Raw genomic sequence first — 27723 nt, forward strand, 5'->3', positions numbered from 1 at the left:
TTTTGTTAGGCGACGAAAAATGTTGATGTTAACGAAATTAACTTCTAGCTTCAATCGTAGTTACCAGGTGATCTGATATTTTTTAAATCAGTCGACACAAGAATTTTTAAATTCTCTGGATATAACGGGATGTCATTACGGATTTCATGATATTTACTTAATTCTGTTAAATAATTATTTTTATTGTTGTTATTTCTACATGTAGATTGTAAATAGAGGAGTGTTTCATTATATTCACATATTATGTTTTTTGTATGTGTTAAAAGTGATATGGAGTCATTATGGACATTCATGGAAAACATGTGAAATTTAGGATAATAGTAGTTTTAAGGAATGTTAAAAAAAAATTAGTTTCTTAGTAATTATTATGGAAAAACCGTCTACCTGTTCTCAACGGTCCTGATAAACAAAATTTAAGGGATTAACGATCTCTTTTGTGTTTCGTATCCGTTTCAAAACTCTGGGAATTTTTTTAGAAAGTTAAATACGCAGTACCATTTTTAAATTTGTTAATTGAAAACATAAATCAGAAATTTAAAAGTCATTTCTTGAGAATTAGGTATTTTGTACGGTTTTTGAAAGAATTTCAGATGATTGGTTAAAAAAAGAGCGGTGAAAGAAGATTTTTGATTTAATTAAGATTTTGAAGACGAGAATGGGGTAACCTGTTGCTCATTTTAGAAAGAAGAATATCGAATGCTGAGAACTGAACTAGTGCTGGCAGTTGTGAACGGTGTAAAAGTAATTTTTGTGAGTAAGAGGTTAAAAAAGTTTCTGGAACATTTCTGGACTGGAAGTTCTGATTTGGAGAAGTTTGCAGTATATGTCTTTTGCAGTATTTGTACGTACAAATAAGTTATTATTCATCGGGAGAACCACATATAATGATAATTTGGCAGCCAAAAGAGATAGGAAGGATTTTTGGGACATTTGACCTAAATTCTGTGTAAGCAGAACAAACAAAGGAGAGGAAGGAGTAGCTAGAGAGTTGAGATAAAAGAACATTTCTACAAACAAAGATTAATTTAAAAATTTAAATGTAAATAAAACAAGGACATTTTAGAGTTGAAAAAATTGAAATTTAACTGGTTTTCGAGAACAATATTGGTTTGTATTTTGAGAACGATTTCCGAAGTGGAAATTGAAACGTCAATAAACGTATTTTAACCTTTAATTGTGGCTTATTCCCATTTAAATAGTAATTAATATTGCAAAGTCATAAAGATTTGAAACGAAACAATAAAATAAAATTATTTTGTATTATATAAGTTTTTTCAATTTTTGTTTAAAGTAGTGTCTCTTATTAAGAGCTAATTTAACTTGGGCTTTAATTTGTCAGGATAGGAAGACGTTGATATATTTAAGTGATTTGTTTTAATATGTAATAATTTTCCAAGGTATTTTCTAATTATATTTAATTTTATTGAAAAAATTTAAATTTTATTTATTTCTTTCTACCCCTGTTTGTTATTGAATACTAGACAAAGACAAAGGCACTTAATTTCTAAACTCAGATAAGACCCCGAGATATAATAAAAATCGAATTAATAATTTTGCGTCTATAATTAAAATTATTCAGATATCTTAATTTGCTGTCCATGAAAAATTGGCTTTTATAATGGGTCTTTAATTTAGATCTTTCTATCTTTAAAAGGAAATCAAACAAAGTAAAAATATATAATTCTATAATTCTACTGCATAGTAGCTACTATCATAAATGATTTAACAATTGTTACATTTACTAATATTTGTAGAGAAAAAAAGTTATAATACCTGCATTCTTTCAACTGTCAAGAAAGCCGCTAAATTAGCGGTAAACGTTGCCAACATTAGCACCACGAACAACCAATATGCCGCAACTAGAGTTCGTCCAGACAATGCTTTTGGCGCTTCTCCTCCTCCTTGTGGTGTAAAAGATGTTAATGCGAACCAAAAACTTTCTTTCAAGGTAAATTCTCTAAAATAGAAAAATTTGTATTTCTAAAATTGTAGTTTAATTGAAAGAAATTTGAAATTGTTGTTTAAAAACAAAAACGAAACAGTAGGAAAGGACAGAAAACGTGTAAAAATGATTTTTATACTTGTAGTAAATATCTAGTTTTGAAATGTGTAGGAATTGATATTTTTAATACAAAAGACACCATACATTCTGCATAAAAAAATTTACGCGTAGAATAAGGTAAGCATAACTTGTTTTTACCACATATATGCTTGAAAGTATTGTTACGTCAGCCCTTTGCCAATGATCGAACATCAGAACGGCGTTTCACGACCTGGGATTGTCTAGGATATTTTCGAAAAAGCAGGTGTCCATTAAGGGTTCGAGATTACCAAGTAACGGCGCTCTGAGATAGCGAGGGGACCTAAAAGACTGTCGAATGAATCAACGTTCTGTCCAGAGGCTTCGATGAATTTGTAGAGTAACGGGACAAAAAATATATAGAGACATTGCAACCGTAGAGAGTTAGTCTAATTAATTACTATTTTTATCGGCATGTAAGTTTAAAATAAGCTTATTCTTAACGCTTTAATTTCCACTTTAGAAATTGTTCTCAAAATTCAAAACATTAATATATTAAACAGATTTTGTATTTTGTTACTTGATGAAAAAATATTCAATAATTTAATTTTATCTGACTCATTCATATTGACAATTCAGACTTGTTAAGCTGCGTTCCTGGGACGACTTTATTGTGAAGGTAGTTCATCTGATTACATGACATCAACATTAACTTGAGAATACTCATCAGACAAAAGCATAGCATGTGATTCGCCTCTAAAAAGACAACCACATCCAATGGTGACAGTAATATTCTCCTGTTAGTGATTCCATAGTATAAGGAAAAACACAGGAAAAAAACCTCATAATACTATCCCGACATGGTAAGTATTTGGTCTTACATTTAGTTTACTCTCAATAAACACCAAACTCTGATTTTATTTGCATGTTATTTAAAAACATAAATGATGTATCCTCGATATGTTATTGACTTACTGATAGTGGTATTTTCTTTTTAATGATTTCGTCTTTTAGTATGTGTAACCAGATACTACTGCATTCTGCCGAGGAATTTGCGATGCAGTTGGTGCGTCGGAATATTTAGCATCATTTAGCATGATTAGAGCCACTTCTTTGATTTTTGTCTTTTTACCATCTGTTACTATTAGGACTATACTTGAAGAATTCCATTTTGCCCTATATTCATTTTGCCATGCGTATTTACATATTTGATATCTATCAAATTTTCTCTTTTTAATATAAGATTGATGTTCACTTATTCTAATATTTAATGGTCTTGGTCCTCATGATTTACTATGGAATTACTAACAGCAGAATTTTACTGTCATCATTACATGTTGTCTTTTTAAAGACTAATCACATGCTATGATTTTTTTCTGACAGATATGCTCAAGTTAAAGTTGATTTCAGGTAATCGAACGAATTATCTTACAAGTAAAGTCGTCCCAGGAACTCAACTTAACAATATTGGCAATATCATTTTAGTCGTCTACTTTAAAACAATTTTTCACCAAGTAACAAAAAACAAAATTTGTTTAATTTATTAATGTTTTGGCATCTAGCAAGGAGAAATCCAGAAGCAGTTATTAAGAAAATCACCAAATAGAGACCAGTATCAGGCAGACCATAAGGAAGACCGAAGACGAGATGGAAAAACCAAATAGTTGCGGACCTTAAAAATGTATGAGTTAGAGATTGGAAAACCATAAGCAAAAACAGAAAAGAATGGAAAAATATCGTATAGGACGCCAAGTCACACAACCAATTGTAAAACCAAAATAATAATGCGGACTGATTCCCCGCGACGCATGAATCGGAAGAGCCTAAAAAGGGCAGTAATCACTCTAGGAGTGTAAATGCCATAATGATGATTCTATCTGGTAAAATTTTTATTTTTATTTTCTGAGACCCTTTGGTTTTTTTAATAAATTCTTCTTCCTCTTTGTCTTTATCGGATGATGTCTAATCGTCACCAACATTTAGTGGTAATTTTTAGTATTACATTACCTCAATATCAGTTCAACCCAATAAAACTCGAAGAAAGTTAAACCTTTCTTATTGCCCAGAAATATTTAGGCCCAGGACAATTTTACAATTTTAGTCAGCTGCATTTCCACATCTCCTCACTAAGAGTTAGTAGTGCTTAACAATAACAAGCGGTTTGACTTCATGGTTTCAGATTACGTGTGTACAATAAAGAAGTAATATAACAAATAATTCGTGAATGTCATACATGCGCAAATATTCATCGGACGGACTATAAATTAAATACTTTGAGATTAAGTTTACACATAAAAGCAAATATTACCTGCAAGGATATGGATATGCTTTTTTGTTGTTTCTTGCGCTGTAAGGAGAATATTTGTCCAAAAACCAAACCATGAATCCAGTAACAATCAGTGCAGCCACAATACTGAACCACACTTCTAATTTAAGGACTGTCATAAATTTAAATAACGATGTTTTTCGTACTGGTTTGCGCATTACTGAAAATAAAAAACAAACGGTTAATATTGTAAAGGTTTTTTTAGAATCTGCTTTCAGAAAAGACGTTTGTATAAATAAATAAGTCATTCTTCAATACACTAAACTTTTTTAACAGTTTTTCATTACAAATGTTTCATAAATTTTAGTTTATATTCATTAATAAAATTTCCTTTTCAAATTTTTATTTTTAGCCAGAATTCAAGTCTCCTAATATAATGGGAGAAAGACTTTTTAATAGGTTACCAATGCATATAAAATTGTGCAACACCATGACAAGTTTTACACTAAAAGTCCTCATAATACCAGATTTTTTTTGTTACACGTAATAGCAATTGGATCAATAGTGACCCTAAAGCTTTCCATCAAACAGTGCAATATTTTTTGTAAAAACATAGTGGTTTATATGAAATAAATACAAAATTTATTAAATAAATTTAAAAGATTAAATACTCAATTAACATTTTTAGTAAATTATTATAAAGCATTAATAGTTTTACAAATTATTTGTTATATGATCTGTGGTGATCCTTACAAACTAATCGATTGCACTTCTGACATCTCTGGGAATATTTTCTGCAAAAATTACTGGGGCATTTCCAACATCTACCCCACTTTAATTCTCCAGGTTTTTGCAAATAACCTTGTGATGTAGGAGTTTCATCTGCACTTGCTTCTGTAGCAGCTAACTCTTTTCCTAACTGCTTGAGAAATTCACTTCGTTTTGTTTTCCACGTTTAGTTTAGATGAAACCATATAATATAAAAGTTCAATGGACTTATGTCAATCATCTTGTAAGAAACCATCTTTGCGTTTGCGTTTTGACTATGTACTACGTTCGGACAAGCTTGTCCATGATGTCTACACCCGACTTTGTTTTATTGAAATCAAGAATTATTTGAAGCTTTTGTTTTCCATCTTCAGAAATTTCACCACTATTATGCATAGTTGATAGCAAAGTAACAATTTTCTCTTTTTTTGGCAGTAGGAGGCTAACATAGCTTTATGTTGGTAACCAAATTTTGTTGAATATACATCCCTACTACGTACATTTACTAATTTATGAAGAAGTTTTGGTTTATTTTTTTAAATTGTTCCAAGCAATGGTTCCAAAGCTTGTAAAAAAATTGTCAGTAGTTACATTTCTTCCTGATCTTTTTCAGTCTATTTGCCATCTCTAAGATAACACGCTTATATTACGATAAATTGCTTTAATGGGCACCTACCATGGATAGTAAGCAGCTGCTTATCGATGGTCAAATTTCATAGGGTAGGTATGAATTTTGTAGTGTGGATAACCATAATTAAAAAAATTCTAATCGGTGATAATTTATCTTAATCTGGATTCCTTTTTGTGGCTTTAGCATTATTAAACCGCAGATATTGGGAAATTGTGGTAAATCTGTTTTTGCTCATCATCATCATAAGTGGCTCGACAATCCGTTGTAGATTTTGGCCTATTCACAAAGAAGTGGCCATTCCTGTCGATTCCTGGCAACTTCCCTCCATCTTCTGACCCTTAGAATCTGTAGGTCTTCTTCCACATCATCAATCCCTCTCCTTCGTGGTCGTTCTCTGCTTTTTATGCATTCGTGTTTTCGTGATCTGACATCCTAGCAATGTCTCCAGCCCATCTAAGTCTCTGCACTTTAACTAATTTCACAATATCTGGATTGGTGTATAACTGATATAATTCAAAGTTGTATACGCCATAGCCCATTTTCACTTACGGCCCCAAAAATCTTTCTAAGAATTTTTCTCTCAAAAATACCAAGAAGTCTTTCATCATTTTAAGATAAGGTCCACGTTTCAACCCCAAATATTAAAACCGGTCTTATTAAGGTCTTGTATATATTGAGTTTTACTGCACCTTTTATATTTTTATTTTTTAAATGTTTCTGTAGACCGTGAACAGTTCTGTTTGCTATTGCTATGCGTCTTTTTATTTCGTCGCTTGTCGTGTTTGTTGCGTTTACTAGCGATCCAAGATATGTGAATCCTTTGACTTGCTCAAAGGTATAGTTGTTAATTTGAATTCTCTGTTGGATATTTTGGGGGTTTTAAGAAACCAACATATATTGGGTTTTTTCCTCGTTTACCAAAAATCCTAATTCACTTGCCGCGTCCGCAAGTCTTGTAAAACACTGCATCATGTTTCTCATACTTCTGCCCACTATAACTATATCGTCAGTGAATGCGAGAATTTGCATCGATTCATTAAAAATAGTTCCAGTCATTCTAATATTTAATTGTCTGATTGCCTTTTCCAAGGTAATATTAAAGAGGAGACACGCCAGCGTGCCCTCCTATCTTAGACCATTATTAATGTCAAAGAACGTAGAGTTTTTTCTTTCAATTCTAACGCAAAAGCTTACTTTTTGCACGTCAACTTAACTAACTTAGGTGGGATCCCAAAGTTTATCATTGCATTATATAATGCAGTTCTTTTTACACTGTCATGAGCTGCTTTGAAGTCGACGAAGAGATGGTGTGTATCTATGTTATATTCTAGTGACTTTTTTAGAATTTGCCTATGTGCTTGAATTTGACGTGTAGTTGACCTTCCAGCAGTAAATCCGCATTGATATTGACCAAAAATATCCTTTGTAAAATGTTTAAGTCTTTCAAACAATACATTGCCGTAGATTTTATAAGCAGATGCTAACAGAGTAATGCCTCCATAGTTCCTACACTCCAGTTGATCACCTTTTTTATGCAACGCACTAACGCACATATTGTTCCCTTCAGCCTCTCTTCTGGTACCAATTAATTCTGCCATATTACCATAGTACTGCTATAGTACTATTAGTTTATGGATTGCTGCAAAAAGTTGATCACCACCTTTTTTATACATTTCCGAACAGATTTCATCGATTCTTGGGCCTGTATTTCTTTGACACTTCTTCTCTTTTTGGTTGTGTAGTTGACGTTGTAGATTTTGTTGATTTTCTATGTTGTAACCTCCTTCAATATCGTTTATATTTAGATGTTCGCTGAGATGTTGTAGCCATCTGTTAAGAACTGAGTTTTTATCATGTAGAATTTCACCGTTAGTGTCACAAATTTTTAATCGTGGTTTAAATTCGCGACGGCTATTATTTAAGGATTTGTAGTATTTCCTCGTTTTATTTTTATCAAATAATGTTTCTGCTCATAGTTTTATTAAATATTAAGCGTCCATCTTCTAACTCGACAAATTGGTAATACCTTCGATATGAAATTTGTAAACTTCTGCTAATATCAACAAGCCAACAAAACGTAGAAACTCCTTAGCATCCATATTTTTTATCAATCTCCATGCTTTAGTTAACCTTCTGCTAAAGTCCCTTGAACTACATGGTTTACAATATTATCTTAAAAAAATAGGCGAAAACTACTCGAAATTAAATCAACTTTTGTTTAGCATGTCTTGTGAGTCGTCCTTTTTGATGCAAAATATTTCGTTGCGCTTGGCGGCCCGTTCTTTGTGTTTGTGGCTCAAAGTGCCAATTTTCAAGTTTATTTATCGATCTGCAGTATAACATAAATATTTCATATCTTACCATAGAAAATATGAATAGAAACTTACATATAAAAATTATAAAAATTACTTATAAAAAAAAATTTTTTTTGGTCGTCATTATCACTAGATGTGGATTCTGCGTCAGATGGATCTTTGAAGTCATATTCTGCATGTACTTTAGTAAAATCCTTTTTATTGCTATCGTCTAAATAAACAGAAGCATCCTCGTCAACTTCAATATCACTATTACATTCTTTCAACTACTGCACAAAATATTTTGCGCATCTTCATACCTAAGTGAACCGAACTTCTTTCAGCGATAATTACTTAACACATTGGCTGCCATGAGTACCCAACCTTGGGTCTCAGACAATTTATTGGAGTGGCCGCGTGTACCCACATATGAGTCTCGGTCCAGTATACATTTATCAGCCGCGTGTGCCCGAAACAAGTCACATCTGTGTAGTTTTCATATGGAAACAATAAATAGTGGCTGTTAGGAGCTGAAAATCTATTTGGCCTGCACTTCTGAGATTTTATTATGGCTACACGCGGCTGGTACATGCGGACTCTGAAAATTTGTACATATTAATATGATAGGAGATAATAGTTATTTGTATTTTGATATGGAAGTAATACATAGACGTAAATAAAACTTTATTCTGACAAATTCACAAAAGTAATAATTTTCTATAAAAAAAGTTGAAATATTTCGAAAGAAAACAATCATTTTTTACATTGATGTAAGTCAAAAAAACATGACATGCAATAGTTTTTGCTACACTGAATACATCTCATTTTGGTTTTGGGTGTTTTAACTTGAGCATAAATACGCCCAAATTCTCTTTGAAGTTTTTCATAACACGCAGAACATCTTCCTCGATGGTTTCGACCAGCATCTGTAAGCACATGTTGCACAGGTTCAATTTGAGTTTCTGACGTTGCGGTTTCTAAATTTAGAAGCTTTGATATAACTATTTCTCTAAACCGGGTGATATTTATTTTGCTGTTAGTTACTTCAAGGTACACAATATGGGCATTTACCAGAGCAGTTCCAGTCAAAAGTTCTATGGCAAGCTTTCGATACCACTTTACCCCTCGTCTAAGACAAGTATTGTAGGCCTTCATTTGATCTGAGAGATCAATGTAGGCTTTGTGTTTATTATAATCAATAACTGCTATCGGTTTTTCAGTTTCTTTGTTACCGTACTTGATTTTCTCGAGTTCACTAGTATGTTTTGTACTGAGAGTAAGGACGTCCCGTTTATCCTTCCACTTCTGTACCACAATACCAGATGTGTGTTCTGCGGCTAAAGTTTCTCCTCGTTTCAACTTTTTTTTAATGACTTTTTGGGGATTGTGCTTACGGTTAGATCGAAGTGTACCTACCACGTGTGTCTTCTTTTCTAATAATTGTTGAGCTAAGTTTACACTTGTGTAATAGTTGTCTGTATATATAGTCCGTCCTGCATTCAATAACTTATCTGCAAGATTGAAGACAACATTTGCAGACGACGACTTGCCCTCGACTTTGTCCTGACCGCAGTATACTAAAAAGTGATAAGTGTATCCCTTTTCTAGACATAGCTTATAAAGTTTCATTCCAAATTTGTGACGTTTGTTTTTAATAAATTGTTTAAAGCTTAATCGTCCCCTAAATGGTACAATAGTTTCATCTATACATAGTGACTCTTTTGGTATGACCATTTCTTGAAATGTTTTATTGAGTTTCAGTAGAAGTGGTGATATCTTCTGCAACCTCTCGTTGCTTATTTCTTCATTGTTATGAAAATGCCACATCTTTAGAATCAATTGAAAACGATTTCGCGACATAACGCTCTTGACTCTATTGAAGTACAGCGGATTAAGTGACCAATAACACTCTATCGACGGATATTGACATATTCCCATCCACAACAAAATGCCGATGAATTTTTTTATTTCATTAGCATCGGTATCGTACCACTGATGAATTCTAGCTCTAGGTGCGCTTTCTTTTTCTTTGCATTGATTTGCATATCGATTGGTTTCTAAAACCATCATACTAATAATTTCCTCGTCTAAAAATAGTTCATAGAAATCTATTGGATCTTTGTCTTTATGAGTCTCATATAAACGAGAACAAAAACCAGCATCAACGACTGTGAAAGGGAAGTTTTTCAAATATTTACCGGTTACATTTTTCCAAGTTGGATCTTGACTGTCACGCTCATCTACATCACTTTCATCACTTAAAACATATTCGACTGTTTCTTCCTCTGGATCTTTGGATTTTTCAAAAAAACTTTTATCTGATGATGTACTTGCAGCTACGTCGTTGAATTTTTCATGAACCTTGGCACTCTGAGAACTAGTGGCAATATCAGAACCATTAATACTTTTGTTTTGCTGTCTCAATAAACTACCGCTGATTTTACGTCGTTTCATAGCATATTTTGGATAGTCTAAATCGTCATCGGAACTTTCAGATGAATCATCGCTATTTGGAGCATATTCATCATATGACTCGTCAAACAAACTTTGTTGATCATCTTCATCTGATAAAACTTCCTAGAATAAAAGATTCTTATTTACATAAAACACACAATAAGCATAAAAAACACTAACCTGCCAAATACGAAGTAGCCTGTTTTGTTCTGATTCGTAAGATATCGCTTTGACCTAATTTTGAATCCCGATACTAAACAATAAAAGCAACTCTCTGTCTGCAACCAATATTATAGAAACACACTAAACACCTACCTAGACCTAGACACTGAGTGAACAGTCAATAGCCAGCAAAATCCCCTCTTTTACCATTAGTGGAGGTAAACTATTTTTATCGGGGCGTGACTCCACTGTTGTGTCTCGTGGCTATTAGGACAAAAGTTTTACATTGAGGCCGAGTGTACCCATTGCTGTGTCACGCCGTTATATATATATGTTTCAATGTGAATTCAAATTGATAAAAGCGAGAATCAATTATTTTATTCATATGAAGAATAACTAACACAAAAAAGATTGTGGCCATAAAGATAGATTTTTTTTTATACCGTATGGCAGCCAAGGTGTTAACGAGTGAGCAAACGAATTGTTTAACCGCAGAACTTTTAAAACTTAAAATAACTAGAACCATCGAACAGGCAGGAAGAAGTAGGAAAGTGATGATTCCCAATAAAAAAACAACTATTTTTCTATGACCCACACGGAAATCGGGGAAGTACCTTACTATAGTAGAAGCCACAGTTAAAATGCAGTGTTGGTCTTACGGTCATGTCTGGATATTGGTAGGTGTGTAGTAGTTTGGCGATTGAGTGAGAAATCAGAACCGTACGCGCTTTGTTTCAAAAATCTTTACTCGTTAATTTAAATAAGAGAATAAACAAAAAACCAAATTAATTCCATAAAAAATGCCTGTATACATAAAATATCTGATACCTCATAAATACTTATATACATATATACAAAAAAAAGATGACCCTATACGACACGATAAATATATATATATATATATATATATATATATATATATATATATATACATAAAATATATAAGAAGATCATAACTAAAATGTACTATAATACGTACAGTACTAGAAAAAGAAATGACCATTAAATCTGAAATATTTTTCGGTAATTAATAGTAATCGCAATATATATCTAAATCGTCGTCATCCTTTGAATTATCTCCTATATTAATTTAACCGGTTCAATATATTCCTGCAAATTGTGCACCGCAAACATTTTTTCTTTTATTTTCTTGACTTGGTTCTCATAGTTATGCCACTGCTCTTTAGATACGCGTTGGTAAGCTTCTTTTATGAACCGTTCTACCGTTTTTTCTTTAAAATCAACGTTGTTTGAAGCCACATACCTTTTCACTTGACTCCACACCGTTTCAATCGGGTCCTGCTTGCAATGGTAAGGCGACAGTTTTAAAATCTTAACGCCATATTTTTCCGCAACTGTTTTAATTTTGTACTTGTCGTACTCGTCTCTAACTGCGGCCGCAGTATCCAGTAATTCACTTTTTAGGTAATCTTCCTCGAAGAAAATGTTATTTTCGATTAGCCAATCCTTGATTTGCGTTTTGTTGCACAATTTTTCGAGAAATCATATTTGCGGGAGTGGTATGACGCGTTATCCAAAACGACAACGTTTTCTTTGTCTTTAGGCAAGTTTGGAATTAATGTCTTCTCAAACTTTCTTTATATAGATCACCGTCCATTTCGTCGTAGTAATCGGTGGTTCCCTTCTTGGCAAAGAAAGTTAATTCGGTCCATGCCACAAAACTAGTTTCGCTTCCAGTATGAAGGAGAACAAATCGAGGACCCCTTTGGGTTGGAGCTTTTAGTCCAGTAGAGAGCCCTTTTATGAAGGTATCTCGTAGATTCTTGATCGTATGTCCCTTCATTCCTTTTTGACTGAAGCACCTACTTAAACCCAAGACTCATCGTTATAAACATGGTTTACATTATCCTTCTTCCTCAGTGATTTTATTTGTCTGAGGTATTTGCGTATAAAACACTGAAAACTTTGTTTTCAGAACTTCCACAAAATTTATTTTTAATTCTTATCACTACAGCTGTTTCGGCTGATTGCCTTTTTCAAGTAACGGTCGAATCCATCAAATATATCTTTTCTTTCCAACATTATCGAATATAGACCTCTTTTACCCTATTCAAAACCCATGTCATTTAGTAGCCTACGAAATGTGGTTTTTGAAAAAGCTGGTAGGTTTTCATCGTCCTACACTCTGTTCATTATGCTGTCGATGGTTGGTGGTATTTCACTCTCTCATCGTAAGTACTCTTACGTGAATTGGACCGGAAACTGTTTTTCTTCCTTTTTGTACCGGTTTCAGGTCATCTTGCTGGGCCTCTTCGCGGATGTCATAAATTTTGTGAACACTCACACCGCACATTTTCGAAACTTTTCCACATTAATAGTCAAGCTGTCACCATTTTTTAAGTTCAGATGATAGTTCAATACAATAACACCACACGTTTTACTAGCACCTAAGGGTCATACTCTGTTTAAAATTCACGACAGATACTAGCAACGGCTCCGTAATGTAGGTATTTTCATCTGCTTGCGAAAATGAAGTAGAACTGAGCTTTCATAATTTTGATGATTTTAATAATGTTTATTTCCCAAAGAATGTGCATAAATAGCAGATAATACGTTACAGAACACTTTACCCTCAAGAAATGTTTAAGCATTAAGAAAATATCAAAATAAACAACAGAAATGGGAAAGACATACCAAAATGGTATATAATAATTGGGGTCACTGGTAATCCCTATGGTATTACATGTGACTTTTTAATTTTTTAGCAAAGTTATGCATCTTTCAAAAAATGTGCTTCAGCTAAACAAAGAAAATTAAATATTAGTAAAAGCCAATTTCTTTTAGAATTGTAAAATAATTTTAGTAAAAAAACAATTTTATATTGAGCATGGGGTCTCCAGTGACTCCGTGGTATTATGAGGGTTAAAGGAATTTTTGACTGCTCCAATTTTTATGCAGTTGAGGAATTTCTCCAATTTAAAATGCTACTCTTTTTGTTGTAAGTTGTTTAGTATGTTTATTTATTTGTTTATTTTTGTACTTATCTGACCAATTCTACACCTACTATGTATAGCAAAAAGAAAATAAAGTATTTATTTATTTATTTAAACAGATTCTCAAACACTCCAAACATATTCGTTACGATATTCCATATTAAGTACAAAGTTACACTTTACCTATTGTTATCCCCGTCTGCTCAAAGTAAGGAGCAACAAAATCGATTACTTCTTCTTTGTCAGCAGTCATAATGAGAGCTGTAACTACAATGTCGGTTTTCTAAAAAAATATCTACAGTTAAAAGAACAATTACAAAAAAAAAGAACGGTACATTGGCATAATTGGTATAATTAATACGCAAATAGAAGATTAACTTTTAAGAATATTTAAACCCTGATGCTCTTGTAGATTATTACTGTTGGCATTATTTTCCACAAAAATGAAAATATTTTATATTTAATGTGATAAAAAGTGTTTTAATAATTTATGGAGGAAAAAAGAAGAACCTAAAACTAACACACACAAATAAAAACGAATATACTAAAAAAAACTAAAACCAAAACAAAAGAAAACAAAAAAACAAAACTGGAATATAGCATTCCAGCGAACATACCAGTAATCAGACCACTAACCAAAAACGAAGTTTAACAAGAAATTCAATATTTAAACATTAGAAAATCTCTAGAAAACACTAGAATATTCTAAGAGTTAAAATATTAAAACTAAGGGTTGAATACTTAAAATAGAAAATTGATTACGTTTCAATAATACTAATTATATTAATTATATTACATTGTAATATCAAATTATTTAAAAATATAAGTAAAATAATATTTTTTTACTTTATAAAAGGTGCTTTCGAACGGTTGGCACATTAATCAAATTAGTGAATAATATTTCACAGTATCAAACAATCTTTGTTCGACATATTTACCGTTATTCCTATCTGTTATAAGCTTTACGTTTAGCTTTTATAAATTTGGACAATAAAGGGTAGTTTTCACTCTTAAAAATAATTCGACATATTGGCATAGGGTAGCTTTTAAAGTGGATGGTATATTGAGCATACCCACAAATTTTCATGTAAATCGATGCATATCTTCATATTATGAAAATAAAGAGTTTTTCTATTATTTTTACTTACATATCCTGGACCAATAGAAGAAAAGTTAAAAGAAAAAGGTCTCAGGAACAATCGTCATATTAAAGCATATTGTTTTTACATAAATATATATATATATATATATATATATATATATATATATATATATATATATATATATATATATATATATATATATATATATTGTTATGATATGTGAATTCGATGCAAGAAAACTACAAGTTGCTCTTATTTACCGGCTAGCTTTATGAAGATAAAAATAATTTTTTTTTTTTTTTTATATATTTTTTTTTTATTGAAAAGTGTTTATCAACCAACTATAACTCAGTGGCTATAATAACTCACATATTAAAAGAATCTTATTTCTATTATGCTGAATTTGTTTATAATAAACCAACTGGTTTTAATTATAATAATAATAAAATTATTTTGAAAACATTAATTAAATCTGGTGATACAATATAGTCCTTATTGGTTTGTTACATGTCTGTGAATTCTGCTTATTTTTGCTTTTAGTTTCTTTCTTATTGTTGAATCTAGTTTCAACTATTAAATTAACAACAATAATACAATTGTTTGAGTTAAATATATATGTGGTATATTCAATATTGTCATTTTGTTTTATGTTCATACTATTCATAAAAAAAACTGTTTAGGAGCTTTAATTTCATAACAATTCTCCAAAAAATTAATATTTCATATTTGACAATTTTTTTGGCAAATATCAAATATTCATTTTTCTTTGACTGGTTTTTTTGCAAGTTGTGTGATTGTTTCTCTGAACGTCGACACAAGTGTATGTTTCAGTGATTTTATGAATGTGTGATGGTTAAAAACAATTAAATTTTTGATTCAGTTGCATATATATGGTATACAATTATGCTGCAGATAGTTTGAATGCTCTCTTTGAAAAAAAATAATAATTAGTTTTGTTCTTTTAATTTTGCATGTGTAAGCTTAGGTCGCTTTAGTTTGTTTTATTAATGCATGTTTTATTTTGAATATATACAAAAAATATAGAGTTTAAGTTTTATTTAAGCACGTGTGAGCTGCATTTTGTGGTTAGAGTGTAAGCTAGTTTGAATGTGACTTTATTTGAATGCTCTCTTTGAAAAAAAATAATAATTAGTTTTGTTCTTTTAATTTTGCATGTGTAAGCTTAAGTTGCTTTAGTTTGTTTTATTAATGCATGTTTTATTTTGAATATATAAAAAAAATATAGAGTTTAAGTTTTATTTAGGCCCGTGTGAACTGCATTTTGTGGTTAGAGTGTAAGCTAGTTTGAATGTGACTTTATTATCATTCGGTTATTTTTAATAAGTTTTCGTTGAGGGTTGAGTTTATATTCTACTTTTGAATCCATTTTATAGTTGTTTTTCTTCCTTGGTTTCTTAGAGTTCTGCCATCTTCGTTTCAAATTTTTCCTCTCCAATCCTTCTTCTGTAATTCCATTCCAAGTTTTATTATTATACTGCATAATTATATCATTATAATCTTTCATAATTCATCATAATTCATATTATATTATATATCATATTCATAATCATAATATCCGCAATAATTCATATTTCATCATATTTCATATTTCATAAATAGCCGCATTATTATTATTATTATTCCATCTTCTGTATCCCATTCATGTCCTTTACTTAAAAAAAATTGTTTCATTTTATAAATATAACTTAAAATTAATAATGTCTTCTTATTTCTTCACTTATTGTTCATATTTGTAAATGTCTTTTATGTTAAAAACTCCTCTAAGATACCCACTCTCAGGATATTTCAATTAATAACTATTTTCTCCATCTTCTGTTTCAACTTCATAAGGTCCCTCCAATGGTGGTAAAAGTTTGTTACAAATGTTATCTCTATAATTGCTTACCCTATGTGCTCTAATTAATACTAGTTCTCCTTTTTGAAATTTTTGGTTTGTTCTCATCTTCCTTTTGTTTTGTCTTTTCAAATATTTCTCTCCATTCTTGATGATTCTTAGTTTTACATCTTGACAAATTTGGTCATATTCAGGTTCTATTTCTATAATCCAAGGTCTTTCTGGTCTTATCCTTTTCATTAGAAATAGTGGTATCTCATTAGTCACAGTGTTTGGTAACTGATTTATGTATTGTTCTATCCTTAATAAATGTTGATCCCATACAGTGTGTTTGTTTTCTATTGATATTCTTAAAAATTTTATCACTTCTTGAATATATCTTTCCGAAGGATTTGATTGAGGATGTCTGATGCTTGTAAAACTTAATTTGGTTCCATTTCTTGTCATAAAATTTTTGAATCGGTCGTTTTGGAAATATGTGGCATTATCCAGTATGCATTGTTTAGGTTTTCCTATTTCTTCAAAATAATTGTTTAAATTATTTATGATAGTGTTGACTTTTGTATTTTTACTGGAATAAAGTTTGATGAATTTTGAAAATAAATCTACGATTACCATGATATGTTTATGTCCATTTCCTTCCGTTTGTATCAAGTCACTCAAAAAATCTATAGCTATTATATCTAAGGGCTCTTGTGCTATTATATTTTTGGGAGTATTCCAATTTGAAAAATTCTTCGATTTTTGTCTTTGACAAGTATGACATTTTCTAGTCAAGTTTTTGATTATGCTTGTATCCTTCTTGGTGATATAGTTTTCTCGAAACATTAACCATATTTTCTTACTACCCGCGTGTCCATTCTTTTCATGTAAATCCTTCAGTATTTCTTCGGCTAAATTTTTGCTGATGTAATATAACTCTTGCTCTCCAATTCTTTTAATGTAAATTTGATCTTTCAGTATACATCTTTCCTTTTCTTTCTGTGTTAAATTTTGCTGATCTTCTCTAATGGCTTGTTTTGAGTACATTCCCTCCTGTTCTTTTAATATATTTAATCCGATTTGAATTTTTCTCTCTTCTCTTGTTCCTTCCTCTTCGTTCCTTGTCAAGGCATCTGCAATGACATTATCTCTTCCTTTTATATGTCTAATTTCGAAGTTATATTCTTGAAGTAGTAAAGTCCCACGATGTATTCTATTATTAAGCAATTTGTTATTCATGATATTTATTAACGATAAATGGTCAGTTTCAATATAAAATTTTGATCCTAATAAATAATACCGAAATTTTGTTACACAAAATAGTATGCTAGCAAATTCCAATTCGGTGACACTATACCTCTTCTCGTAATTTCTGGTTACACGTGACACAAATGAAATAGGAACTTCTTCATTGTCCTGGACTTGTAACAACACTCCTGCAAATTTGTGCATGGAAGCATCTGTCTGTAGAATGAATGGCAAATCGTACCTGGGGTGATAAATTCTTAGATTAGTCCGAAATATGTCCTTTAAATTTTGAAAGGCCTGGTTTTGTTCTTCTTTCCATTTCCATTTTTGATCCTTCTTCAATAGTTGAATTAATGGTAATTCTTTCTCACTCAAGTCTGGAATTAATCGTTTAAAGTAGTTGATTAGGCCTATAAATCCTCGTAAATTTTTCAAATTTTTCGGTGCTGGATAGTTCATTATTTTCTCAATTCTTTCTTCGTCCATAGAAATACCACTTCTGTCTAATTTATATCCTAAATACGTGACCTCTTGTTGATAAAACTGGCATTTGTTTAAGTTAATTTTTAATCCTGCTTCATTCAATGCATTCAACAAAATATTTATGTGTGTTAAATGTTCGTGTGATGTGTGAGAATAAATGAGAATATCGTCAATGTAGTGTATAATAAAGTCTTCGTATTGATCCAAAATTTGATGTAAAGCACGTACAAGAGCTGAACATGCACTTTGCAAACCGTATGGAACTACTTTAAATCTATATATTACCCCATCTATCGAAAAGGCTGTAAAATCCCTACTATCTTTATGCAATGGTATCAACCAAAAGCTATGCTTCAGGTCAATTTTTGTAAAATAATTTGATTTAGTTATTTTTCCAAAGATTGCATCTACACTTTGTGGTGCTTCATATTGTGGTGTTGAATATTTGTTAATGTTCCTGGCATCGAGGCATAATCTTAACTCACCATTGCTCTTCTTCACTACCACTATAGGGTTTATGTACTTTGAATTGCTGTTTTCAATTATTCCGTTTTGTAACATCTTCTCTATCTCCTTTGAAACTTCTTTCCGGTATTTATAAGGAATTGGATATGTCTTCGATTTAAAATTTTCTATTCCTTTTACCTCAATTTTATGCATGTACTTTTCAGCCACTCGGTTTTCGGATTTTATCAAACCATCATATTTTTGCAACAATCTTCCTACATCTTCTTTCCATTCTTCTGCACATACTAAATTTTCTTCCAATTCCATTTTACTTTCTTCTGGTTCATTATTTATAAAATTGTAGTTTGTATGATTTTGAATATTGTTAATTTCCTTTATCTTTAATTCCTCTTGTTTTGATTCCTCGTCTTCTGTATTTCCAAATTTCAGTACTTCTTCTTGAATTTGTAAAGTTTTGTTTACATAATCGATGACCATTCCATTTCTGTCCATTTCGTCTGTCCCAATCAAAATATCATGTCTCATGTTTTCTACTATTATGAATTGCATACTATATTCGGTTGTATCAAATAATACTTTTCCCACTATTCCCTTCTTTGCTTCATATAGTTTTTTGTTGTTTGCACCCACTAGATTAACCTTTGGAATTGAATAACAATATCTGGCTGTCTTTTCTCCTCCATTGTCTCCTGTACTTCTTCAGTCTCTTTAATTTGTTCTTCGGTTCTGTCTGTCACTTCCTGTTCTTCTTCTACGTTCTTATGTGATCTAGTCTTTCTTTTGTCCATGTTTATTTTTATTTAATTTCAATTCACTCAATAAACTTATTATCTACACAAATTATACTCTTAACACCCTGTATATTATGTTATTAAATGTTTAAGGTACACCACTGGTTAATACTTTGTTATAATGCACTACCTGTCACCGTCCAAATACACAGCCACACGTTGGGCTCGCCAAATTGTTATGATATGTGAATTCGATGCAAGAAAACTACAAGTTGCTCTTATTTACCGGCTAGCTTTATGAAGATAAAAATAATTTTTTTTTTTTTTTATATATTTTTTTTTTATTGAAAAGTGTTTATCAACCAACTATAACTCAGTGGCTATAATAACTCACATATTAAAAGAATCTTATTTCTATTATGCTGAATTTGTTTATAATAAACCAACTGGTTTTAATTATAATAATAATAAAATTATTTTGAAAACATTAATTAAATCTGGTGATACAATATAGTCCTTATTGGTTTGTTACATGTCTGTGAATTCTGCTTATTTTTGCTTTTAGTTTCTTTCTTATTGTTGAATCTAGTTTCAACTATTAAATTAACAACAATAATACAATTGTTTGAGTTAAATATATATGTGGTATATTCAATATTGTCATTTTGTTTTATGTTCATACTATTCATAAAAAAAACTGTTTAGGAGCTTTAATTTCATAACAATATATATATAATAAGAAAAACATATTTTACCCCAGCTACCAAGTCGCCAACAACACCATTCCAAACGCCATTTTGTTTAACTCCAAACGTCCCTTCTAGTGGTTCAATAAACTCATAATCAAAGTTAAGATATTTTGCTATTTCTTTAGCAAAATCTACACAGTATCCGGTCCACTTCCATTCTCCTGTAACAGGATCTTGTTCTTTATAAGACCACGGTATTGCCTGGAATATAAAATTTTTATTTTAGTCATTTAAATTATTATAATAAACTATCTGGGGAATTAACTACAATTTCAGTTGAAAATACGTTTATTTTGATGTTTCCATTTCCAGTTCGATGTGGAATAAAATAAATCGTATTTTTCACTGAGATTGTGGATAATTTTCATTAAAAATAGTAAATAAGTGTATAGGTTCATAACCTTGTTATATACAGATATTTTATAGAGATCAAGATCAATACTACGTAATCTACCATTCTCCTCCTGGTAGTAAAAAATAAAACAAAAAAAATATCTAATTTGGTGCAGTTGGAGAGAGTAGGTATTAGGTATTTATCATGATAGAAAACTCATACCTCCACTACACGGTGAAAATGGAATTGTTTACTCCATAGATGAAAAAGCCGAGGTGATGAGGAGGACTTTCGATAGATAGTGTACATTGATTTATCACCAAGACGAAGATGTAGACTTCATCCAAGAAGTCGAAGAACAACAAAAAATGCCAAAAAGCACCTACATCTCCTCAAGAAATAAATGAACTATTTAAAAATAGCTCACCGAGAAGAGCACCTGGTATATATGAAATTTCAAATAGAGCTCTGAAGTATCTACCAGCAAAAGCAATAGTATTTTTAACCAACATAACGAACGCAATCCTTAGATACAGACTCTTCGTAAATCGGTGGAAGGAAGTCCACGTTATCATGATTTCAAAGCCAGGAAAGAATACCATGTTTCCGCAAAACTACAGGCCGATAAGCTAACTAGTAGCAGTTAGGAAGATTGTAGAAAGAATAATACTAAGCAGACTACAAGCTGAAAAAAACGAAATAGGAACATCAGTTCGGATTTAGAGCAGAACACTCCAGCGAATTACACGTACTTAGACTGACAGAATACATAACAGTTGGGTTTAACGACAAACAGTACACATGAGATTCTAGACACAGGCCTAATATTCTAAACGAGAGGCTACGGATACAGTGAGACCATGACGAGACTGATCTCTTCACTCCGAAGACGGAGCTCCGTAGGCTGGAGTGCTACAGGGACCAGTCCTACTGTACACAATATACACCGCAGATGTTGCAAGAACACCAGGAACACTACTCAGCCTTTTCAGGCGACACAGCGATTGCGACCAAGCACAAAAGTCAGTTGCTGACTGAACGTGTCACTGTATTTATCATTATTTCTTTAAAATGCTGCCATGTTTCTTCGACTGACTTTCCAGTTTGTTGTGATACAGTTCGGTTAATTTCCAGTTTCTCAGCGAATGTATTTCTTATACTTTCTTTTCTTAGAGCATCAACGTTGTATTTGTTCCTTCTGTTGGTTTTTATCTCTGGTTAATATCATTTTTAGTTTCGCTCTGACTAGCATGTGGTATGACTCCACATCAGCACCTCTTAAGCTTACGTCTTGCAATTATGTTCATTATCTATATTTAATTGTTATACAGTCTATTTGGTTCTTCGGCTATCCTCCTGATGATTTTCATATTTCCTTATGTATCCGCTTATATTTAAAGATGCTTCCATCTATTTGTTTGCAAAATTCGATTAGACGATTTCCATTGTCGTTCCTATCCCCTATTCTCTCCTTTTCCATTACTTGTTCATGTTCTGCATTATCATTGCCTATTTTAGTCTCCGATTATTATTTTCATATCTCTTCTATATTTATTGTTAATCTTATTATACGTTATTTGTAGTTGTTCATAAAATCTTCCTTCCTATCTTCTTCGTTTTTATTTGTAGGAGCATATACATTTACTACTATATTATTATAACATCTTGCCTTCAGTATCGTCCAAATAATTCTTTCTGATACTGGTTCCCACTCTATTAGAGCATTTCTTCCTTTTTGAGCTAGCAGTATTGCCACTACCTTTTCGTGTTTATCATGCACGTTTGTGTTCCCAGAGTATTTCTTTAATTGTTTGATCCTACTCGGTTTGATCCACTACCATTCCATCGTATTTCACTTACTTCAACAATATCTAACTTATTAATCTCTTGGCTTACTTGCTCCAATTTACTAGTTTCATAAAGGATTCTTACAACGCATGCTTCTATGAATATGTCCTGTCTTGTGTCTATTTTTAACCTTGTTCGGTTCCTTTTTCTTTACTATGTCTGTCATCAATTGTGCTTTTATTTTTGTATTTTTATCTTCTGTTAGTTTTTTGAGTTTCCCTGAGTTTCTTCTAGCTGGTTACTGTATTTATTCCATTTCTGTGTTTTCCCATCTATTATTCTTGTATTTTATTTAATTTTAACAATTTTACCCTTATTTATTTCTTCATTGGCACCTTATTTTTTTCTGTTTTTGTATCAGACTCGGCCTAACTAAGCGATAATCAAAGTTTGGAGAGAGTTTTTTGCAGACGGGCACTCTAACTAATAAGATTTATGATATGACTAAATAAAAGTAATTTACAATTATTTGCATAACATTTTAACTAAGATATACTAATGAAAATAATTATAATACAATTCTAAGTATTCGACTTTTAAAGGAGTGTCAAAATTCCCCAAACTTTTTACGTGAATCTTAATTAGATACTAATTGGGTTATTATTAGTAAACAAATTTACATTAAACCACTAATGCATGTTAAATTTGCAGGATTTATCGACGAATATTGGTATATTTAAATGTATTTATCTCTAACGTCGCTGTCTTAAACAAATTAGATTATTTATTTGTTTTTTTTTTGTTTTTCGCAGATTTGCGGATATTTTTGTCATCATTATGACACAGTCTGTAGTACCCCCTTCTGAATACAAGCTTTCTTTAGTTGTCTCAGTTTCGAGATTGTGCCGTATACATCCATTTATTAACGCTTTTTATTACTTTCGTCCACTGCGAGATGGTCTACCTCATCTCTATATTTCACTCGTCATATGTTTTACTCGTTGTATATGATCCAGTTCTATCTCTTCTGTAACATATTTTCCACAGCATCATTATTAGATGTTTTGAGTCTACTGCTGAACATAGGCCTCCCGTAAATAATTTTAGTTCATCCGATCTTAAGCACCTTGAATCCAGTTGTGCTAGATATGCTTGATATTGTCTGACCTTGCTGGAGGATGTCCTCTATTACGATAAGCATCGTGTCTAGGTCTCCATTCTAAAATTTTCTTGGTCTATCTTTCATCTCCGACTCTGGCAACATGTCTTACCCAGTTCCATCTAAGCGTTGTAATTCTTTTATTTGCGTCCGTATCACCAGTTTTTGTTCTTATTATTTGATTTGAAACTCTGCCTTTGAGGGATATATTCAACATTTACCTCTCCATTGCTCTGTGCCTCTTGTATCTTATTGATTACTTTTATGGCAAGAGTCAATGTTTCTGCTTCATACGTTAGAACTGAAAGTGTACACTGATCAAAGACCTTCTTTTTCAACCACTTTCGAATATCTGATCTAAAGATTCTCTGAAAGTCTCAGTTTTTCGTAAGCTGCCCATGTAAGTCCTATTCTCCTGTTAAACTTTGTTGTTTGATGGTGTCTTTCTTATTTAATCTCGCGGCTTAGGGGCTTATAGGTATTTTGTTTAATTTGCGTGTCATTAGTTGAAATGTTTTTGGTTAGTACAAGGTTGGTCATGTATTGTACTTTGGTAAAGTTAATTTTAAGACTGAGTCAGGTATAAAAGCTCTAAAGGTCCTGAGAAGGACTATGTCGTTTGCAAACCTCAAGAAACTTTCTATTTATCTAAAATCCAATATTTTACCAATTAATGTTTCTCATAGCGCTCTGCAATAAAGCGGTTAATGGTTTAGGAGAGGTGGTCTCTCCATGCCTTCTCACCAATAATGCATTGGATAGTGACCAGTGTAGCAGTGTCTGGAGGCCCAAGAGACTGAGACCTCGGAAGCCCTGAAGAAGAAATCGAAGAGGATGTCGAAAGCTCGGCTCAATAACAATCGACGCGGTTCAACCCGGAAGACTGTTTAATATTAATTCTTGTAATAGTATTAATCTTAACTCTAGGTTTATATATAATATATATATATATATATATATATATATATATATATATATATATATATATATGAATATATTTATGTATAACTAATATCTAATTACCTAATATCCTATATACTTTTGAACCGTGTTAAACATGCCAATTTATATGTCCTGAGAATAATATACTCACGTGCGTTACTCCAATGCCATAGAATGCTCTTAAAGGCTTTATGGTATTGTTGTCCAACATATGTACAACTCCATCATCATATTTAGCAAGTATATCCATACTATTATTTCTAACAACTTTAAAGTAACCGTAAGTTTTCATTGATACTCTTGAACTATTGTAGACAAGTAAGTTATCGTTCTCAATATTATTGGTCATCAAATCTTCAAACACTTTCTGGATCTGTTCCCCGGACTGCGGTTCGTCACAATTAAAAACGTGAAACTCGATTCCTTCAGCCATCATCTCCTCAACGGAACTCAAAATCAAGTACAAAACTCGTCGGAAAAATTGCTGTCTAAGGTTGAAATCATTCGGACAATCGCATAGGCTGCTTTGCTCGGTAAGTATGCAACATATCTCCAGTGCGACATTTAGAATGTTGATAGGTTTGTTTGCAATTAAAGACTGGTCAAATTTTTGGAATTCGAAGTCCAGGAAAACCAAGTTCCATCGTTCGGGAAGTTTGACTATATTTTCTTGTACTGCCTAAAAATAATTAAATACTATAGGTATAGAACCCGTTGTGTAATTGGTTGCACTATATTGTAAATGCATAAATTAGTATAACATAAATTTACACATAATCTAAAGACTTTTTAAAAGAATGCTTTTCTTTAATGTTATCTATCATTACAAAGTTAAGTAAATACAGGTACTAATTGTAAATCAATATTTTATTTTTATGTTAATTTATGTTATCTTTATACAGTATAAAGCAAGTTTCGCATTGTAGGGGTTGGGTATACTTTACGTTATACTTATATAATGTGTAAAAACTAATAAACCAAATTTTATAGAAATTTCCCAAACAAATTGTCTCTCTCTGCCTCTATCTTTTTCCTCTTTTTACATTGATACGTTCGATTTATCTGCCAGCCAATACGATTCTTCTTTTAAACATATATTCCAAGCAAACGTAAATGCGTCTGGATTTTCTTTACACAATTTTTCTGGTGCTATTCTGAGTAATAACTAAATTTAATTGAATGTATATAGAGGATATATACATAATTTGCAGTATCGATTATAGGGTAACTCTGCCTGGGGGTTATGAGCGAGAGGACTGGGCGGATTGAGTAGTTCAGAAGCCGCGTTCATGTCCTAAGCCCGAATAAAAAGGCAGGCATGACAAAACTTATACAACAACTAATATTGCACTGCAAGATACCAGACGCATGGAGAAACAGCATAATGATACCAATGTTCAAGAAAGGAGATAAAGAAGATCCCAAAAATTATAGAGCTTACCACAAAAGTCCTAACCAACAAAATCAATAAACTAACAACTGTATCAGATGAACAACAAGAATTCAGATCCCGAAGATTCTGCGTAGACACCGTATTTGTACTAAGACAAGTCACAGAAATGGGCATCGAGTACAATAAACCAGCAGGTTTTATAGAGCTGACAAAGGCTTTCGATCGCATCCAAGTCGAAGACGTCTTACACCTACTGTATAAAAGAAACATATCAATCAATATTATACAAAACATTGAAAACATCTACTTACATAATTGAATATTATAGGCAAAGATAAATGGAAAACTAACACAGTGTATACCAGTACAAAGCGGAGTCAGACGGGGTGACTCGATAAGCCCACTTCTCTTTAATATAATAATAAATAAAATAATACAAGCAGTACGTAAAGGTCATGGTTACAGAATATGGAACAAAGAAATTCAAATAATATGTTATGCAGACGACGCCGCATTAATCGCTTAGATAAAAGAAGAGCTCCAAAGATTAACACATGTCTTCAATATAACAGCCAAGAAATACAATATGATAATATCAGCAGAAAAAAAAACAAATGTATGACATCTAAATACCCACTACGATGTAAAATCGAAATTGGTGGGAAAATAATAAAGCAGAAAGCAAGGTTTAGATATCTGGGAATAGATATAACTAGTTACGGAGATGTTAAAGAAGAAGTACGACAACAAATCTTAAAAGCAAGTAAGGCGACGGTATCTCTTAATGATACAATCTGGAAGAACAAACACCTAAGACAAGTCACAAAACAAGAATCTATAAAGCAGCAATTAGACCTATATTAACATACACGGCGGAGACAAGACCTGATACATCTAAAACGAGACGACTACTAGAAACAACTGAGATGAAAATACTCCGACGAATATCAGGGAAAAGTCTGTTGGATAGGGAGAGACGCGAAAACATAAGAAGAGTATGCAATATAGAAGACATAATGGATGGGTGACAAAACGGAAACATAAGTGGAACGGACACATTAGTAGAATGACAGAGGATAGGTTAGTACGAATGGTATGAGATAAGTCACCAAATGGACGAAAAAGTATTGGCAGACCAAGAAAAAGATGGTGCAATAATTTAACCAATGTAGGAGGCTAATATTGAAGAAGAAACAGGCTTTAAAGCCTACAGACAAGAAGGAAGAAGAAGAAGATTATAGGGTACCGATATACATGTAATTCAGTTAATATTATATTTACCCTGCTAAATCGCTTTGTTTCTGTAATCATGGTAGTTATAATTTTTATTAGGTTATTGATTTTACTTTGATTTTCCAAATTTTTGTATTATTTTCTAATGTAATCTGTTTTTAGTTTTACAGTTAGAAAACTTGTTAGTTGTTTTAATAAGTGCTTTGTAGTTCAACATAGCTGACTTCTTATTTTGTAGTTAATTTTTCAATAGTATCTCACTTCACTGAACCAGGGTTTCTGAAGTGGCCTTTCTTGCATTTCCGTTTAAGTCTCATTCTTTATTTGCCCTTCTTTCTTGTATTGTTTTTCCCAACATTCCTAATTTTCTAAACATAAGTATCACAAAATCCACTATTAATTTATTTAAATAACTATTTGAGTAGAATTGATCTTTTATTTTATTATTGTAAAGCATAGGCATAAAACTTACTTTTTGGATAGTAACAAAAATGGTAAATGAATTGTCTTTTATGTTTGTCCTCATTCAGCAGATTTCCTCGTTACCATTTAATATTAAGACAAGAAAGTACCTATGCCTAGTCGAAACCACTAAACAAGAGAGCTCAACTATCTACTGCTACACAATTGGAGCTCCATGTTCTCTTGCTACACATTGGCGCCCAACGTGGGGCTTTACGGCATTATGCCTATCAGTTAAATCGTT

The 27723-nt window shown here is 31.9% G+C and overlaps 1 protein-coding gene across 1 annotated transcript in view; it reads right to left on the reverse strand.

Annotated features, from left to right (window-relative positions):
- Nucleotides 1-27723, reverse strand: part of Ir8a (Ionotropic receptor 8a) — a 72062-nt gene that overhangs the window by 27644 nt on the left and 16695 nt on the right. The window contains exons 3-7 of the mRNA XM_072537169.1: nucleotides 24543-25070; nucleotides 20175-20369; nucleotides 13733-13832; nucleotides 4329-4506; nucleotides 1774-1957 (exon numbers count right to left, since the gene is read on the reverse strand). Coding sequence (XP_072393270.1) covers nucleotides 1774-1957; nucleotides 4329-4506; nucleotides 13733-13832; nucleotides 20175-20369; nucleotides 24543-25070 — 1185 coding nt within the window. The remainder of the gene's footprint in view (nucleotides 1-1773; nucleotides 1958-4328; nucleotides 4507-13732; nucleotides 13833-20174; nucleotides 20370-24542; nucleotides 25071-27723) is intronic.

Source organism: Diabrotica undecimpunctata, chromosome 7, assembly GCF_040954645.1.
Source record: "Diabrotica undecimpunctata isolate CICGRU chromosome 7, icDiaUnde3, whole genome shotgun sequence".
Taxonomy (NCBI): Eukaryota; Metazoa; Arthropoda; class Insecta; order Coleoptera; family Chrysomelidae; genus Diabrotica; species Diabrotica undecimpunctata.